The sequence below is a fragment of the Gorilla gorilla genome, chromosome 9 (genome assembly GCF_029281585.2).
Source record: "Gorilla gorilla gorilla isolate KB3781 chromosome 9, NHGRI_mGorGor1-v2.1_pri, whole genome shotgun sequence".
NCBI classification, from domain to species: domain Eukaryota; kingdom Metazoa; phylum Chordata; class Mammalia; order Primates; family Hominidae; genus Gorilla; species Gorilla gorilla.
This window is the reverse complement of record NC_073233.2, coordinates 53642082-53659071: the sequence shown is the minus strand read 5'-3', so window position 1 is coordinate 53659071 and position 16990 is coordinate 53642082. Positions and strand designations below refer to the sequence as shown.

At 51.0% G+C, this 16990-nt stretch overlaps 1 protein-coding gene across 10 annotated transcripts in view; it reads right to left on the bottom strand.

Annotated features, from left to right (window-relative positions):
* Nucleotides 1-275: 275 nt before the first annotated feature.
* NR1H3 (nuclear receptor subfamily 1 group H member 3) overlaps nucleotides 276-16990 on the bottom strand; it is a 19985-nt gene continuing 3270 nt past the window's right edge. The window contains exons 1-11 of one of the 10 annotated variants that reach the window (XM_019036435.4): nucleotides 11413-11533; nucleotides 11018-11151; nucleotides 9888-9967; nucleotides 9170-9358; nucleotides 8474-8740; nucleotides 7695-7903; nucleotides 7417-7596; nucleotides 7125-7224; nucleotides 1080-1193; nucleotides 770-864; nucleotides 276-576 (exon numbers count right to left, since the gene is read on the bottom strand). In XM_019036435.4, the coding sequence (XP_018891980.1) occupies nucleotides 430-576; nucleotides 770-864; nucleotides 1080-1193; nucleotides 7125-7224; nucleotides 7417-7596; nucleotides 7695-7903; nucleotides 8474-8740; nucleotides 9170-9358; nucleotides 9888-9930 (1344 nt within the window). In that variant the 5' untranslated portion in view covers nucleotides 9931-9967; nucleotides 11018-11151; nucleotides 11413-11533 and the 3' untranslated portion in view covers nucleotides 276-429. Of the gene's footprint in view, nucleotides 577-769; nucleotides 897-1079; nucleotides 1194-7124; nucleotides 7225-7416; nucleotides 7597-7694; nucleotides 7904-8473; nucleotides 8741-9169; nucleotides 9364-9887; nucleotides 9969-10981; nucleotides 11152-11412; nucleotides 11534-16990 lie in introns of those variants that run through there. The other 9 variants (XM_019036439.4, XR_008669480.2, XM_055354889.2 and 6 more) reach the window with 9 other exon arrangements.

Here is a 16990-nt window from a genome sequence, read left to right as displayed (position 1 = left end):
CTCATTTTGTATTCATTTTGATCTTCCTGTTCAAACAGTACCAGACCTATCAGTGAGGCGGCGCTGAGGCATTTATGGCCATACCACAGAGTGACAGTGGATAATTTTTCTTGGGGCCCTGTGGGAAAAAACAGGAAGTGGTGGAGGCAGGATGGGCAGGGCTCTGGAGAACCTTGTGCAAAGTGGCCCCCAGGCCCATCCGTTTGTGGGGTCAGCATGGTCTTCAGACACAGCACAGTGTTAGCGAGGGCTCCACTGCTCAGTAGCCACAAAACTCGCAACCCTTTGACTCTCTTTTAATGCCACGGGAGGATCTCCTTGCCCAGCTCCCAGGAATGTTTGCCCTTCTCAGTCCGTTCCACTTCTAGGAGGCAGCCACCAGGCCTCAGCCATCCGGCCAAGAAAACAGAAAATATGGGGACAGAACAGTCATTCGTGCACATCCCAGATCTCAGAGAGCAGCGGTGGGAGCTTTTTGTCCTGCAGACGCAGTGCAAACACTTGCTCTGAGTGGACGCTGCTCAGGGTCCGGAGGCTCACCAGTTTCATTAGCATCCGTGGGAACATCAGTCGGTCCTGGGGAAAGGAGAGAGACAAACACAGCTTTTGCCTGTCCCCAGGGAAGCGGGGCAAGAGTAGGGGAGTTGTGGGAGAGGTGAATTGTCTGCACACCATGCAGTCAGAGAGCAATTCTTGAAGGGAAAGTAGGTATGTCAGGGAATGGGCCTGTGTGTGGGAAGGAGAAAAGGAGCACCATGGGGAGACTCACATGGGGATGGTGGATGGAGACGTAGGCATGCAGGGCTTCCACATATGTGTGCTGCAGCCTCTCTACCTGGAGCTGGTCCTGCACGTTGGGCCGGTCTATAGGTCACCAAGACAGTTGAGGAGCAGGTCTGGCCAGGGTCCAGTTCCATACCCCAAATTGCAACCAAAATATAGAGACATGCTCCAGCCAAGCTCTCTCATCCTAAAATAACACAGCAAATGCCTCCACCCTCCCCCCACCGATTCCGGTGGGACCTGCAGCCCTCCTTGGTGTAAGTCTCTTGCTGTTTCCCATTGCCCCTTCTCCACACCTGCAGAGAAGATGCTGATAGCAATGAGCAAGGCAAACTCAGCATCATTGAGTTGCAGCTCATTCATGGCCCTGGAGAACTCGAAGATGGGGTTGATGAATTCCACTTGCAGCCCTGGGGAGGAAGAAGGGAGGCTGACGCAAGCAGCAGGAGCAGCAGGAACTTTCTTCTCTCCTCACCTTAGGGAACTATTAGGAACTCACTAAGAAGTTTACTGAGGCCGGGCACAGTGGCTCACGCCTGTAATCCCAGCACTTTCGGAGGCTGAGGCGGGCGGATCACCTGAAGTCAGGAGTTCGAGAAGAGCCTGGCCAACATGGCGAAACCCTGTCTGTACTAAAAACACAAAAACTAGCCGGGCGTGGTGGCAGGTGCCTGTAATCCCAGCTACTTGGGAGGCTGAGGCAGGAGAATCACTTGAACACGGGAGGCGGAGGTTGCAGTGACCCAAGATTGCACTACTGCACTCCAGCCTGGGCGATAGAGCGAGACTCCGTCAAAAAAAAAAAAAAAAAGGTCTACAAGGCTTTGCTGTGTAACCTTGAGCAAATGTCTTAACCCCTCTAAGCCTCATCTGTGAAATGGGAATCATATCTGAACCCATCTCAGAAAATTGTTGGTATGGTTCAATGACAAAGTATGCAGGGCACTTAGCACTGTGTCTGGCACACAAGAGGTGCTGAATTAAATAATAATTCTGGTATTCTTGTTTTTTTTCTTTGAGACAGGGTCTTGTTCTGTTACCCAGACTGGAGTGCAGTGGCACAATCACAGCTCACTGCAGCCTCGACCTCCCGGGTGCAAGCCATCCTCCTACTTCAGCCTCCCTAGTAGCTGGGACTACAGGTGCACACCATCACAAGTAGCTAATTCTTATATTTTTTGTTGTGACAGGATTTCACCATGTTGCTCAGGCTGGTCTCGAACTCCTGGACTCAAGCAATCCACCCGCCTCGCCCTCCCGAAGTGCTGGGATTACAGGCACCAGACACCATCACCTGCCAATTCTGTCATTAAAATTCTTGAGGGCTCCACATTTCTAGAAATAGAGGCAACTCTTATTTTTGTTTATAAAGAATCCTTTTTCAGCAAGGCACGGCGGTTCATGCCTGTAATCCCAGTATTTTGGGAGGCCGAGGCAGGGGGATCACCTGAGGTCAGGAGTTTGAGACCAGCCTGGCCGACATGGCAAAACCCTGTCTCACTGAAAATACAAAAATTAGCTGGGCGTGGTGGTGCACTCCTGTAATTCCAGCTACTTAGGAGGCTGAGGCAGGAGAATTGCTTGAATCTGGGAGGTGGAGGTTGCAGTGAGCCAAGATCATGCCACTGCACTCCAGCCTGGATGACAAAGTGAAACTCCATCTCAAAAAAAAAAAAAAAGAAAAAGAAAAAAGGCTGGATGCGGTGTCTTATCCCTGTAATCCCAGCACTTTAGGAGGCCGAAGCAGACGGATTGCCTGAGCTCAAGAGTTTGAGACCAGCCTGGGCAACACAGTGAAACCCGGTCTCTACTAAAAATACAAAAATTAACTGGGCGTGGTGGCGCACCTGTAGTCCCAGCTACTCGGGAGGCTGAGCAGGCTAATTGCTTGAACCTGGGAGGTGGAGGTTGCAGTGAGCCGAGATTGTTCTACTTGCACTCCAGCCTGGGCGACAGAGCAAGATTCTGGCTCAAAAAAAAAAATCCTTTTAAAGCAGGGCACGGTGGTTCACACCTGTAGTCCCAGCTACTCAAGGAGGATCACTGGAGCCCAGAAGGTCGAGGCTGCATTGAGCCATGATTGATCACACCACTGCATTCAGCCTGGGCGACAGAGCGAGACCCTGTTTCAAAGAAAAAAAAGACTCATTTTTCACTGGCATTGGCCTTACTTATTTGAACACTAGAGATACATTTCATGTATCACATCCTCGAAGGAATATTGCAGTATGGGTGAGGATGTGGATTTTGGTGCCAGACTGCCTCGGGTTGAGTCCTGGCTCTACCACTTACAAGGCAGTGTGACCTTGTGTAAGTTATTTAACCTCTCTGGGCTTTGGTTTTCCCATCTGTAAAATGGGAATAATAATAGTACCTATCTCATAAATATGTGGCATATATGGTAACTACCACATAAGTGTTTGTAAAATAAATAAAAAAATTTTTTTTTGAGACAAAGAGTCTTGCTCTGTTGCCAGGCTAGAGTGCAGTAGCATGATCTCGGCTCACTGCAAGCTCTGCCTCCCGGGTTCAAGCGATTCTCCTGCCTCAGCCTCTTGAGTAGCTGGGACTACTGGTGCATGTCACCACGCCCAGCTAATTTTTGTATTTTTAGTAGAGACAGGATTTCACCATGTTGGCCAGGATGGTCTCGATCTCTTGACCTCGTGATCTGCCTGCCTCGGCCTCCCAAAGTACTGGGATTACAGGCATGAGCCACTGTGCCTGGTCAATAAATACATTTTTCTTGGAAGCAGTCTTCCTGCTGAGAAGACTAAAATGCAACAAAACATGAGCTAAAGTCATGATACCTAGAGAATGTCTCTCATACACATTGTCAAAGTCTCTGCACCCTACAGAGTTCCCCAGGCTTTGTCAGATTTCTTTTAGCAACCATCTGCTACACTTTTCCATTCAAGGCTTCTTGGTGAGTCACTTCCTGTACTTTCACCCTGATGTTTGTCAAGTGTTGTGTGTTAGTCCATTTAATGGGCAGGCCCCATTTTCTTTTTCTTTCTTTTTTTGAGATGGAGTCTTGCTCTGTCACCCAGGCTGGAGTGCAGTGGCACGATCTCAGCTCACTGCAACCTCAGCCTTCTGGGTTCAAGCGATTCTCCTGCCTCAGCCTCCCGAGTAGCTGGGACCACAGGTGTGCACCACCACGCCCAGCTAATTTTTGTATTTTCAGTAGAGATGGGGTTTCACCATATGGGCCAGGCTGGTCTTGAACTCCTGACCTCAGGTGATCCGCCTGCCTCGGCCTCCCAAAGTGCTGGGATTTCAGGTGTAAGCCACCACGCCCTGCGGCAAGCCCCATTTTCTAAAGCATTTCTTGGTGAGGTTTTGAGCTCCAAAGTGTGGCAAACAGCCCCCTTTATAGAGAAATTAAGAGGAGGTTCTATAGTTAGCTAATGCACCTCTGACGTTCCGCTGATGCCCATGGAATGAACACCTCAGATGTGCTCAGTCCATGTCACCAGTTATCTACTGCATGCAGTAAATAGTAGCGGATAGGGAGGGGAGGAGACTTGACAAACAGAGCTCCTGTTCCTTCTCCCCAAGACCTCACTCATGAAATGAGAAATGAAAGGCAAGCATGATTACTTCAAAACTGCTTGTATAAATAAATCTATGAATAGGTGCAGATTCAGATAGCATGAGTCTACAAGTGCCAAAGGAATACAAAGATCTTAGAACTGGGCAGGGTTCCACAAGGAGGATATTCTGAAGGAGGGGAGAGCCACGGTTAAGAAGGTCTGAGATAATAACCATCGAGGAAAAAGTGGTTTGGAAGAGGGGGGCAGGGCTGGGCTTTAAAGCTGGATAAAGTCATTAAATCACCCCATTAGGTGTCAATACATCCAGGCAGCACACCGGTTACTATAGAAGGCAAAAGGTGCCAACATAGCCCTGTGATGCCCTACAGCGAAGAGTGGCCTTCCTAGAAAGCTCACTGGGTGGACCTGCGTTGGGAGAGCAAGAGGCACGTGAGCTGGCCTGAGTTATCAGAAACCAAGGAAGGCTTGATGACTGGCCTGGCCGCAGATCTACCAGCCCTGAGAGTGGAGTCAGAGCATCAGCCATATTTTATAGCCCCACTCATCCAGTCGTTAAGCTACTTGGTTTCCTGCTGAAGCTCAATTCCAGTCCCTCCAAAACTCCCTCAGCCTCCCGTCCTTTCCCAGGCCAGTTCTCATGACACAAACATTATCAATAGTTGAATATGAAGAAACCCCTTCTGCGTAGCTCCCAAGCAAGCATCAGATAGAGAGCCGCAGAGTGAACTAATTTTTGGAGAAAATACTTCAGATACAGGATGGAGATGGAAGCATTCGCTCTTATTGTACATCCCCTCTGGGCATGTTTGCCATGCCATGGTTCTGGTTCGTCAGAAAGTGCAATTGAAAAAGAGTAGGGGAGGGGCCTGGAGAAGTGGCTCATGGCTGTAATCCCAGGACTTTGGGAGGCTGAGGCAGGCGGATTGCCTGAGCTCAGGAGTTCAAGACCAGCCTGGGCAAAACAGTGAAACCCCATCTCTACTAAAAATACAAAAGTTAGCTGAGCGTAGTGGCGTGCGCCTGTAGTCCCAGCTACTCGGGAGGCTGAGGCAGGGGAATCGTTTGAATCCGGGAGGCAGAAGTTGCAGTGAGCCAAGATCGTGCCACTGCACTCCAGCCTGGCAACAGAGTGAGAATCCATCTCAAAAAAAAAAAAAAAGAAAGAAAGAAAGAAAAGAAAAAAAAAGAAAAAGAGTAGGGGAGGCTGGGTGTGGTGGCTCATGCCTGTAATCCCAGCACTTTGGGAGGCCGAGGTGGGTGGATCACTTGAGCTCAGGAGTTTGAGACCATTTTGAGACCAGCCTGGGCAACATGGCGAAACCCAGTCTCTACAAAAAAATATAAAAATTAGCCTGGCATGGTGGTGCATGCCTGTAGTCCCACCTACTTGGGGGCTGAGGCAGGAGGATTACTGGACCCCAGGTGGTTGAGGCTGCAGTGAGCCACGTTCATGCCGCTGCAGTGAGCCACGTTCATGCCACTGCACTTCAGCCTGCGTGACAGAGCAAGAACTTATCTCAAAAAAAAAAAAAAAAGTAGGGGAAATCAGCCCCCATGATCCCCAAAGAGCACATGTGAGGAAGATTTGTTCACTTTTTGACTACTAAAAAGTTCAGTGCACTGAGTTTCAAACTTTTTTTTCAAGCTGTAAAATCTGCAAGCAAAATACTATGTAGCAGTGCAATATATAATGCAGATTTAAATGGAGCTTCTTGTTTGGCTGAAGTAAAGATGAAGGACATTCCTGTTCCTCCCTGTTTCTCCTCCAAGGTGCCATTCCATATATCTCTTAGGTTCCTTGGAATACAGTTTGAAAACCACTGACCTAAAGCAACAGAGGACAGGGGTCTATCTGGAGCAGCTGAGAGAAGCCTATCAGCATTCCAATTTTCTATCTTCAAAAAACAAGGGAGCCTTCCCTTACCAGCCACCCAAACATTGGGCCTGTGGCTCTGTAGTCACTATGGGCCTCTGACAAAAAGCACCAGTCCTGGCCAGGTTCAGTGGCTCATGCCTGTAATCCCAGCATTTTGGGAGGCTGAGGCACATGGATCACTTAAGGTCAGGAGTTCAAGACCAGCCTGGTCAACATGGTAAAACCCTGTCTCTACTAAAAGTACAAAAATTAGCTGAGCACGGTGGTGCACCTAATCCCAACTACTTGAGAAGCTGAAGCAGGAGAATTGCTTGAACCCGGGAGGCGGAGGTTGTAGTGAGCCAAGATCACGCCACTGCACTCCTGCTTGGGTGACAAAGCAAACTCTGTCTAAAAAAAAAAATGAAACAAAAAAAAAGTCCTTGGCCGGGCATGGTGGGTGGCTCACGCCTGTAATCCCAGCACTTTGGGAGTCAGAGGCAGGAGGATCACTTGAGGCCAGGAGTTTGGGACCAACCTGGGCAACATAGTAAGACTCCATCTCAATTTTTGTTGTTGTTGTTGTTGTTGCCCAGGCTGGAGTGCAGTGGTGCGATCTCAGCTCACTGCAACCTCCGCCTCCCGGATTCAAGTGATTCTCCTGCCTCGATCTCCCAAGTAGCTGGGGCTACAGGCGCGTGCCACCATGCCTGACTAAGTTTTTGTATTTTCAGTAGAGACAGGGTTTCACCGTGTTAGCCAGAATGGTCTCGATCTACTGACCCGGTGATCTGCCCACCTCGGCCTCCCAAAGTGCTGGGATTACAGGCATGAGCCACCGCTCCTGGCCCTCAATTTTTAAAAATAAAAAATAAAAAAAGAAGCATCTGTCCACCCAACCCCAAACCCTGTGTGATCTCAGTTCTCACCTGCTTTGGCAAAGTCTTCCCGGTTATAACTGAAATCCTTGAGGAAGGTGATACTCTCACTCCCAGGGTTGTACCTCCGAGATGTCTCCAGAAGCATCACCTGCACACAAGCAGCAAACCTCAAACGGGGACTAGGAGGGCTGGTCTTGGAGCATAGCCTCTTCCAGGGAGGCCGATTCCCCTCATCCCTGCTTCCCAGCAGATTTGGTTCTCCCAGCTCGATGTCTGGAGGCCCCTCCCACAGATAATCCCACTCTGCTTCTCCCTTCATCCCTTGCCCTTCTCCAGCCACCTCGATTGCAGAGGTCTTCAGCAGGGCAATCTGGTCCTCCCGGCTGAGCTGCAGGAAGCCGGGTAGCTGTTTAGCAAAGTCAACTATCTCCTGCACAGAGACGATGGCCAGCTCAGTGAAGTGGGCAAAGCGCTGCTGACGGGCCTCCCGGCTATGGGGATCTGGTGCCATGGGCCAAGGCTACCCAGGAGGGAAAAGGCAAAGCGCTTTTGAGTCGGACATCAAGAAGCCCCCTGGTGATCTGGGCGCAGCCGCCTCTCCCCAGGTGTGTCAAGTACCGTGACTCGAAGCCGGTCAGAAAAGGAGCGCCGGTTACACTGTTGCTGGGCAGCGACCAGCTTCTCGATCATGCCCAGTTGCTCCGGGCTGAGCTGGGGCAGGATTTGGGGGGGTGAGGAAGCCCTGGGGGGCAAGGATGTGGCATGAGCCTGTTCCTCCTCTTGCCGCTTCAGTTTCTTCAGGCGGATCTGTTCTTCTGACAGGACACCTAAGGACAGGGCCAAATATGAGGAAGGGAGCAGATGGGGAAAGGATGGGGCAAGGGGGTGGGGGAAAGACAGGAAGGAAGGATGGGGCAAAGGGGGTGGTTTGGGGCTCCAGAAAAGCAGACAGCACTGGGTAAAGGCAAGAAGATTTTTTTTTTTTTTTTGGAAACAGAGTCTCACACTTGCTCAGGCTATAGTGCAGTGGCATGATCTTGGCTCACCGCAACCTCCACCTCCCGTGTTCAAATGATTCTCCTGCCTCAGTCTCTTGAGTAGCTGGGATTACAGGCACTCACCACCACGCCCGGCTAATTTTTGTATTTTTAGTAGAGTCGGGGTTTCACTATGTTGGCTAGGCTGGTCTCGGACTTCTGACCTCAGGTGATCCACCCGCTTCGGCCTCCCAAAGTGCTGGGATTACAGGCATGAGCCACCGCGCCCGGTCAAGAAAGATACTGTAATCCATACTTAGGGATCAGTTAGCCCCTGCAAGTTCAGGCACCTGTCTTGGGTCACACCCTGGCCCCCTCTTTCCCCTGAGCCTCTTCCCCACTCCAGCCCCAGAAACTCACACTCCTCCCGCATGCCAGCCTGACGGCATTTGCGAAGCCGACACTCCTGGCACTTGCGACGCATGTAGGTGTCCATGGGGCAGTGGCCGCCACTGTGGCAGACGTAGTGCGCTCCCTTGATGACACTGCGGCGGAAGAATCCCTTGCAGCCCTCGCAGCTCAGAACATTGTAGTGGAAGCCGGAGGCCTTGTCCCCACACACGCTGCATAGCTCGTTCCCCAGCATTTTGGGGGCTGGCCCCTTTTTCCGCTTTTGTGGACGGATCTCTGGATACAGGAAAGTGCTTCAACGCTCTCCCCCGAGGAAAAACATCATGTTCTCCCTGACTCAGCCACTGCCCTGGGCCCTCAGTGACCTTCATTCCCTTCATTATACAAACTCCAGTCTCTCTTTTATGAGAAGAGTAGCCCTCATTTGCCAAGTGCCATTATGTTCTAGGTACTGTATAAGCCTTTTATATGCACTGATCCTTATGACAACCATAATTTTTATTTCCATTTTATAAACAAGGAAAGTGAGGCTCAGAAAGGCCTAGAGACAAAATTCACACTTAGATCAGTCAGATTTAGTTAGCTCTAAAGCCTCTGAACTTAACCATGAGATTATATATAAAGTAAAACCCCCCAGGGAACCTCTTCCAGATCCAGGACCTGGAATCTGGACCCCTACCTCCTCCAAACCCAGAAGCTCCTCACCTGTGGGTTCTGAAGGGGGCTCTGCCCTGGTGAGTAGGGCTGTGGGCTCTGCAGCCTCCAGCCCCACCCCTGCGGTACCCCCGGCAGAGTGGGGCATCCTGGCTTCCTCTCTGAGGATGCAGCTGCTGCCTCCCTGGGCCTGGCTGCTTGCATCCTGTGCGCCTGGCTTCCACAGCTCCACTGCAGAGTCTGAGCTCCAAAAGAGAGGCACAAGGGGGTCTCAGGCCCCATCCCGGCTCCGGCCCAGCGTCCTAGCTGGGAAACTGCAAACTTATCCCCACCCTTAGAGGGCAGCAAAGTCCCAGCTCAGGCTTTGGGACCCTAGAGTCTGTGTGGGCTCTAGCTAGGACTAGTCACTTGTAGTTTCTTACATCTCAGGACCTTAAATGAAGATGTTAATCCTTGTCCCTTTGTGGGGCTGGAGTGTATGCATTTCAGAGATCAGATAAAACTCTTCAAAGCCAGAGCAGGGTAAGCACTCAGCTGGCCAACTCTCTAGCAGCAAATCCAGACTGGGGAGGACTGGGCTGGTGCCTACAAGGGCCAGGCACTGGAACCAGGGGAGAGGTGATCTGGGCGGGAGGCAAGCACGACTAAGAATGACTCTGGACTGCTCTCTGGAGGAAGGAAGAAGGCAGGTAATGAAGGAGGCTGATTCCTACAGGAGGCGTGGAGCCTGCGGTCTGGGCTCAGGGGAGAGGGATGGAATGAAGCTTACCAGGAGGAATGTCAGGCACAGGGGCCCCCAGCCACAAGGACATCTCTTCCTGGAGCCCTGGTCATTACCAAGGCACTGTCCTGCAGGAAGGACCCAGGTTATACTCTTCTAGAACTGGGCTCCTTTCTGGCCTCAGCTCCCTTCTCCACCTGATCCTCCCTTTTATCAATACCAACAATATCAGCTAACATTTACTTGCCGTATATTAGCCTGTACTAAGGCTTTATTATATTACTATTATGTTTTTTAGAGACAGGTTCTCCCTATTTTGCCCAGGCTAGTCTAGGAACTCCTGGGCTCAAGTGATCCTCTCACCTGGGCCTCCCAAAGTGTGGGGATTATTGGAGTAAGCCACTGCGCCCAGCCTGTTATAAGGCTTTATGTACTTTCCTCATAATATCCCTCTGAGGTCAAAACTATTAATTTTTTTTTTGAGATGGGGTCTCTCTATGTTGCCCAGGCTGGAACTCAGTGCTATTCACAGGTGCAATAATAGGACACTATCGCCTCAAACTACTGGGCTGAAGCAATCAGGTTTCAGCTTCCTGAGTACCTGAGATTATGGGCGCACGCTACTGCTCCCGGCTCAGGACTATTCTTAAACTCATTTTACAGATAAGCAAACTGAGGTTCAAAGAGATTAAGTAACTATGGTCACACAGTTAGGCGGCGGTAGAGTCAAGACTCCAACCCTCCTCTGACTCCAAAGTCTGGCCTCCCAGCCACCGTGCCGGCTTTTCTCCCCCAAAGTCCCCTCCAGGCCAGCAGGGAATGTTTGGGTGCATCTGCCCTGCTTCTCTCGGGCCCCTTCCCCCTCACTCCAACACTGAGGACAGCTCACTCCACCCAGTGAAACACACTGCTTATTAGAGAACCTCGCTCGTGCCACTTTCCAGGGTCCCAGCACAAACCTGTCTCCAAGAATCTCCCCAATTCACATAGAGGACCTCCTCCCCTGAGCCCTTCATGAGTTATTCTGGGACCCAGAGTCCTGTTCCTGTCCCAAGCTTCCATCACCATCACCCCTCACTTCTCCCCAGAAACCCCCTTCTCAGATCCTTAGGACATTCCCCGACCCCACCCCAGATACACACACAGAGCCCCAGGCCACTGCTACGGAGCAGACCCACCAAATCCCCAGGCCACCAGACTTCCTGGGTGGGCAGTCTCTGGAGCCCCCTTGCTGGGAGAAGAGGATGGTGCAGTTCCCTGTCCAGAGGTCTCGGTGGCCAGCCAGTGAGCTGGAGCTGAGCACAAGCAGGACCTGGAGACCCAGAGAAGTAGCAATTTGGGGAAAGGCTGAGGGGAGGGACTGCCGAGGGGTCAGGCCACCCCTCCTTCCTGCCTGGTGACCACAGCCCTCCCCTCCTCACCCCCGCCCACAGGGCAGCTTCTCCACCAGGCTGGCTCCTCCCCAGCCGGCCACCCCCTCTCCCGCCACTCCCGCCCCCCTACTCCCGGCCAAAACAGTGGCATTTCCCTGCAGACCAGCCAAGTTCCATGTCTCTCCCCTTCCTCTCCTTACCCAGCGCTCTTAGCAGCTCTTGCAAAAGGACTGCCTCCCAGGAACCCCCACCCCAATCCCAGCAGCCTCCAGAATCGTGTTCCCTCCCCTCCATAGGCACCGCATGGAGCAAAGGTCCCAGCACGGCCCGGAATTGCGACACTGAGCCCCAGCGGCTTTCCCAGCCTCCCTCCTCCTCCCTTGCCTCTGGGAAGAGGCCAAGAAGCTCTCCCCACTAGCCCCAGGCCTCAGCCAAGCTGGTAGAAATCCAGGGGTGGAGAGAGGCAGGTGCTGGGCCTTCCAGGGAGTTTCTGAAAGTGGGTGCCCTGCGGGGGCCACAGATAAGAGAGGAGGCCAGGAGAGCCTTTGATAGGAAATCTGCTATGAGCAATGGCAGGCCTGGGATAGGGGTGGGGGTGGCAGAAGGAAGACAGGCAACTCAGGTGGCAGCCCAGGATGGACCTGGGAAGGTATGCGGGTTGCTTCTTCTGGGGAACAACCCCATCTGAAGTGATGGCAGGCTCCAACCAGCAGCTACTGAAACTATAGTCATTCTTCCTACTCTGCTGCCTGGGGCATGAAATCCATCCCTGAAAGTAGACATCATATTTTATTGATTTCATCTCCCCCAACACCCCTGAAACAGGGCTGGCATAGATGTGGCAACAGAGTAGGTACTGTGTTCCTATTTGTTGAATGAATAACAAGAAAAATATAATATATTCTCGGCCGGGCGCGGTGGCTCACGCCTGTAATCCCAGCACTTTGGGAGGCCGAGGCAGGCGGATCATGAGGTCAGGAGATCAAGACCATCCTGGCTAACACCGTGAAACCCCGTCTCTCCTAAAAATACAAAAAATTAGCCGGGCATGGTGGCAGGCGCCTGTAGTCCCAGCTACTCGGGAGGCTGAGACAGAAGAATGGCGTGAACCCGGGAGGCGGAGCTTGCAGTGAGCCGAGATTGCGCTACTGCACTCCTGCCTGAGCGACAGAGCGAGACTCTGTCTCAAAAAAAAAAAAAAAGAAAAGAAAAATATTATTCTCGTCTATCCCGTACTTGTTAGCCCTAGTCAATTTTTTTTATTATTCCTTTTCTTTTCTTTTTTTTTTTTTTTACCTTTTTTGGGGTGGGGTCTCACTATGTTGCCCAGGCTGGCTTCACACTCCTGGGCTCAAGCCATCCTCCCACCTCAGCCTTCCAAAGTGCTAGGATTACAGGCACACGTCATCACAACTGCTGTAGTCAATTTCAACTCAGCATGTTGATTTAGCGTTCAGACTCTGGGCTCAGATTTTGGGTTCAAATCCTAAACCTCTTATTACCTATGTGATCTTGATTGAGCAAGTTACTTAATGTCTCTGAATCTTTGTTTCCCTATCTTTAAAATAAGAATAGTTGAGCCAGCAATGGTGTGTTGAAAAATAAATAGACCGGGCGTGGTGGCTCACGCCTGTAATCCCAGCATTTTGGGAGGCCTAGGCGGGTGGATCACTTGAGGCCAGGAGTTCGAGACCAGCCTGGCCAACATGGTGAAACCCCGTCTCTACTAAAAACACAAAAGTTAGCCAGGCATGGTGATGCGGGTCTGTAATCCCAGCTACTCAGGAGGCTGAGGGAGGAGAATCACTTGAATCTGGGAGGTTGCAGTGAGCCAAGATCGTGCCACCACACTCCAGCCTGGGTGACAGACTGAGACTCCATCTCAAAAAAAAAAAAAAAGAAAAAGAAAGATAGATAAATAAAATAGGGATAATAGTAATTTTTACCACACAAGGTTGTTGTGGGATTGAAACTACAGATCATGCTGGGTGCGGTGGCTCATGCCTGTAATCCCAGCAGTTTGGGAGGCCAAGGCAGATGGATCACTTGAGGTCAGGAGTTCCAGACCAGCCTGGCCAACATGGTGAAACCCCGTCACTACTAAAAATACAAAAAATTAGCCGGGTGTGATGGTGCATGCCTGTAATCCCAGCTACTCAGGAGGCTGAGGCAGGAGAATCACTTGAACCTGGCAGGCAGAGGTTGCAATGACCCTAGATCGCGCCATTGCCCTCCAGCCCGGGCAACAACAGCAAAACTCCAAAAAAAAAAAGAAGAAAGAGAGAGAGAGAAAAAAAGAAAGAAAGAAAGAAAAGAAAAGAAAAGAAAGAAAGAAAGAAAGAAAGGAGTCTATCACAACGTGTGGCACATAGTAAGTGTTTGAGAAATGGCACGAGTTATCATCACCCTCCCAGTTCTTTCAGCTGTAGGTCTTCCCATTGCTTTAACTTGGTGGATTTTGAACTTTGTACTTGTTTCCATACACAGCACAAACCCTTCACTATCTTTTCTGGTCCTTAGAGCAGCCCTGGGAGGAAAGGAGGGTAAGTAACCCGAGCTCCATTTGACAGAGAACACTGAAACTCATGTGAGGGCCTTTTCCAAGACCACACAGTTAGTGGCTGGGCTGGGATCAGAACCCAGATGTCCTCACTCCAGTCCCTTTGCTGTGTCAGAGACCAGGACAATCTTGTCTTGTTGCATCTTGGGCCAGTGAAGTGCTGGAATGGAAGCAGCCAGGGCTGGTGGGCTACAGGGGAGAGGCTGAGAACCCTGCAGATGCTCCAGTCCAGATGTGGGAGGCGAGCTGCTGAGGTTACTGCTGGTCATTCACCCCCTGCCCCATTCCCAGTTTCCTGCTCACCGGCTCTTCCTGTTTTGCTATGAACTCCAGTTCCCATGGGCCCCACATTAAAGCATAGAAGGACGGGGGCCAGGGCAAGCAGCCAAAGAGACCGAAACAGATGAACAGGGCACCAGGGAAGAGAACAGAGGAAACAGGGAAAGAGTGGACAGGGGGTGTGGATAGGACAGAAGGAACCAGATGAGAAAAAGATGAAGGCTGAGGCAGAAGAGGAGCCTGGTGAAAGATGAGAGGAAGCACAGGGTGGGAGAGGGGGAACAGGCGGGGGCTGGGGAGCAGAGTGTGAGAAGACAGCAGGCTGGGTGCTGTTGCAAAATCTGCCCATGTATTCATTTTCACATTTCAGAAAAGCCCCTGTGACACCCCCATCTCAGACTTCTGCCTCCAGCTTTTGCTTTTGTTCCCCCTCATCACAAGGTCGTCCCCTCCCAAGGCCCCCACCCTGGTCTGGGTATCTCTGAGTCACAAGCACAAGGCTCTCCATTCCTCTCGCATGTGTTCCCTCTCTGATTTTCACAAGGCCCCAGCTGTCCTGGAAAAGCAGAAACCAGGGACTCTAGTCACTGAGAGACTGGCACTATTCTGTCCCAGCACCCACATCACCAGTCCAGCTCCGTCCTCTACCTCCCTGCTCCCAGAAGCTCCAGCCCAGCAGGGCAGCCAGAGATGTCACAGAGATGCCTGGTTTCAAGAAACTCAGGACTCAATGGTCTGGGGCCTGGTGCCCTATCTTCTGGGAGCTGGGAGAAGCCTCTTTCATCCACTTTGTTCTTCAACTCCCTCCCCTGACACCTAGTCTCCCCACAGGTGGCTTCCCAGGACCCAGGACCACATACGAGCCCCATCTTGCGGGAGTGGGGGTGGGCAGGCTAGGGTCTCCTGTTTAGGAGGAATTATAACCAGGACTTCAACTGCTCAGAAACCCCAACCCTCGTCCCTACAAAGAGGGAAAAGTAGAGGAAAATGGGAGAAGACCAAAACCTGTGGGCAGTATTTCCATGGAGTTTCTGGAGACCAACCACTGAGACTTACTTCAAGCCAGGGCAAGCAGTGAAGTGATCAGCAGCTGGAATCACGTTCCCACTTTGGCAGCCCCACCCCCGTGCCACAGTCCCACCAGCCCGCAGTTGTTAGGTCCAAAGTCCCCCAGTCCTATGGGCCTCTTCTATGTTTCCTTGGCTCCTGCAGGAGGCAATGTCTCTGGGAACACACTCGGGGATCTACCAAGTCACATATCTGGCCCCCCAGAACCTCCACAGGTTTCTTCTCACAGCAAGGAGAAACTTGAAGCAGAAACAGGAGCATTCACCAGCCATGGTCACAGGTAGTACTGGCTAACTCCCCTGAAAGTACTCATTCCCATGAAGCAGGCCACAGGGTAAGGTCTGCAGGGATGGACCAGGACAACTGCTTCTTGTTCCCTCCTTCACCGTTCTGGAAGGGTGGAAAGTGTGGGGATCATCTTGCAGACCATTGCGTATCTACTCAAGTGACTTCTGCCCAACCTTCCAATCACAACATAGAGAATAATCCAGAAACCTGGATTCCCAGACCTGAGTTCAGAGATGATACAGAAGGCAGAAAGGAAAGATGTGACATTTATTTCATCCCTACTACATACATTTATCTTTACATGCATTATTTCATTTATTCTCACAGTAAACTCTAGGAGATAGTTACTAGCAAGGGGCAAATATCAAATTTGAATACAGGTATAAGACTGGGTGTGGTGGCTCACACTTGTAATCCTCGCACTTTGGGAGGCCAAGAAGGGCAGATCGCTTGAGTCCAGGAGTTTGAGACTAGCCTAGGCAACATGGCGAAACCTCACCTTTACAGAAAAAAACCACACACACGCACACAAAAATTAGCCAGACGTGGTGGCATCTGCCTGTAGTCCCAGCCACTTGGGGGGCTGAGGTAGGAGGACTGTTGGAGCCCAGGAGGTCAAGGCTGCAGTGAGCCATGATTGCACCACTGCACTCCAGCCTGGGTGACAGAGGGAGACTGTCTCAAAAAAAAAAAAAAAAAGAATACAAGTTTAGCTGATTCAAAAGTTCGAGCTCAAGCTCAAACAAACAAAAATCACAAATACACTCCATTATATAAAACTGCCGGCTGGGGCCGGGCGCAGTGGCTCATGCCTGTAATCCCAGCACTTTGGGAGGCCGAGTGGGTGGATCACCAGGTCAGGCTAACACGGTGAAACCCCGTCTCTACTAAAAATACAAAAAAAATACAAAAAAATCAGCCAGGTGTGGTGGCAGGTGCCTGTAGTCCCAGCTACTCGAGAGGCTGAGGCAGGAGAATGGCGTGAACCTGGGAGGTGAAGCTTGCAGTGAGCCGAGATTGTGCCACTGCACTCCAGCCTGGGCGACAGTGGGAGACTCTGTCTCAAAAAAAAAAAAACAGCCGGGTGGGTGCGGTGGCTCACACCTGTAATCCCAGCACTTTGGGAGGCCAAAATGGGCAGATCACCTGAGGTTGGGAGTTTGAGACCAGCCTGACCAACATGGAGAAACTGTCTCTACTAAAAATACAAAATTAGCCAGGCATGGTGGCACATGCCTGTAATCCCAGCTACTCGGGAGGCTGAGGCAGGAGAATTGCTTGAACCCGGGAGGCGGAGGTTGCTGTGAGCCGAGATCACGCCATTGCACTCCAGCCTGGGCAACAAGAGCAAAACTCCATCTCAAAAACAACAACAACAACAACAACAACAACAACAACAACAACAAAACAAAACAAAAACTGCCTCTTCAGATGGAAAAAAAATGGCTAACATACCTGGATTTAGGTTTGCTTCTGCCAACACAGAATATGGTAGTGGTTCCTGTCCTCACCTTCAGAGATTCTGATTTATTTGATCTGGGATAGGCCCACGTATCCATCTATCTACATGTGTTTTTTTTTTT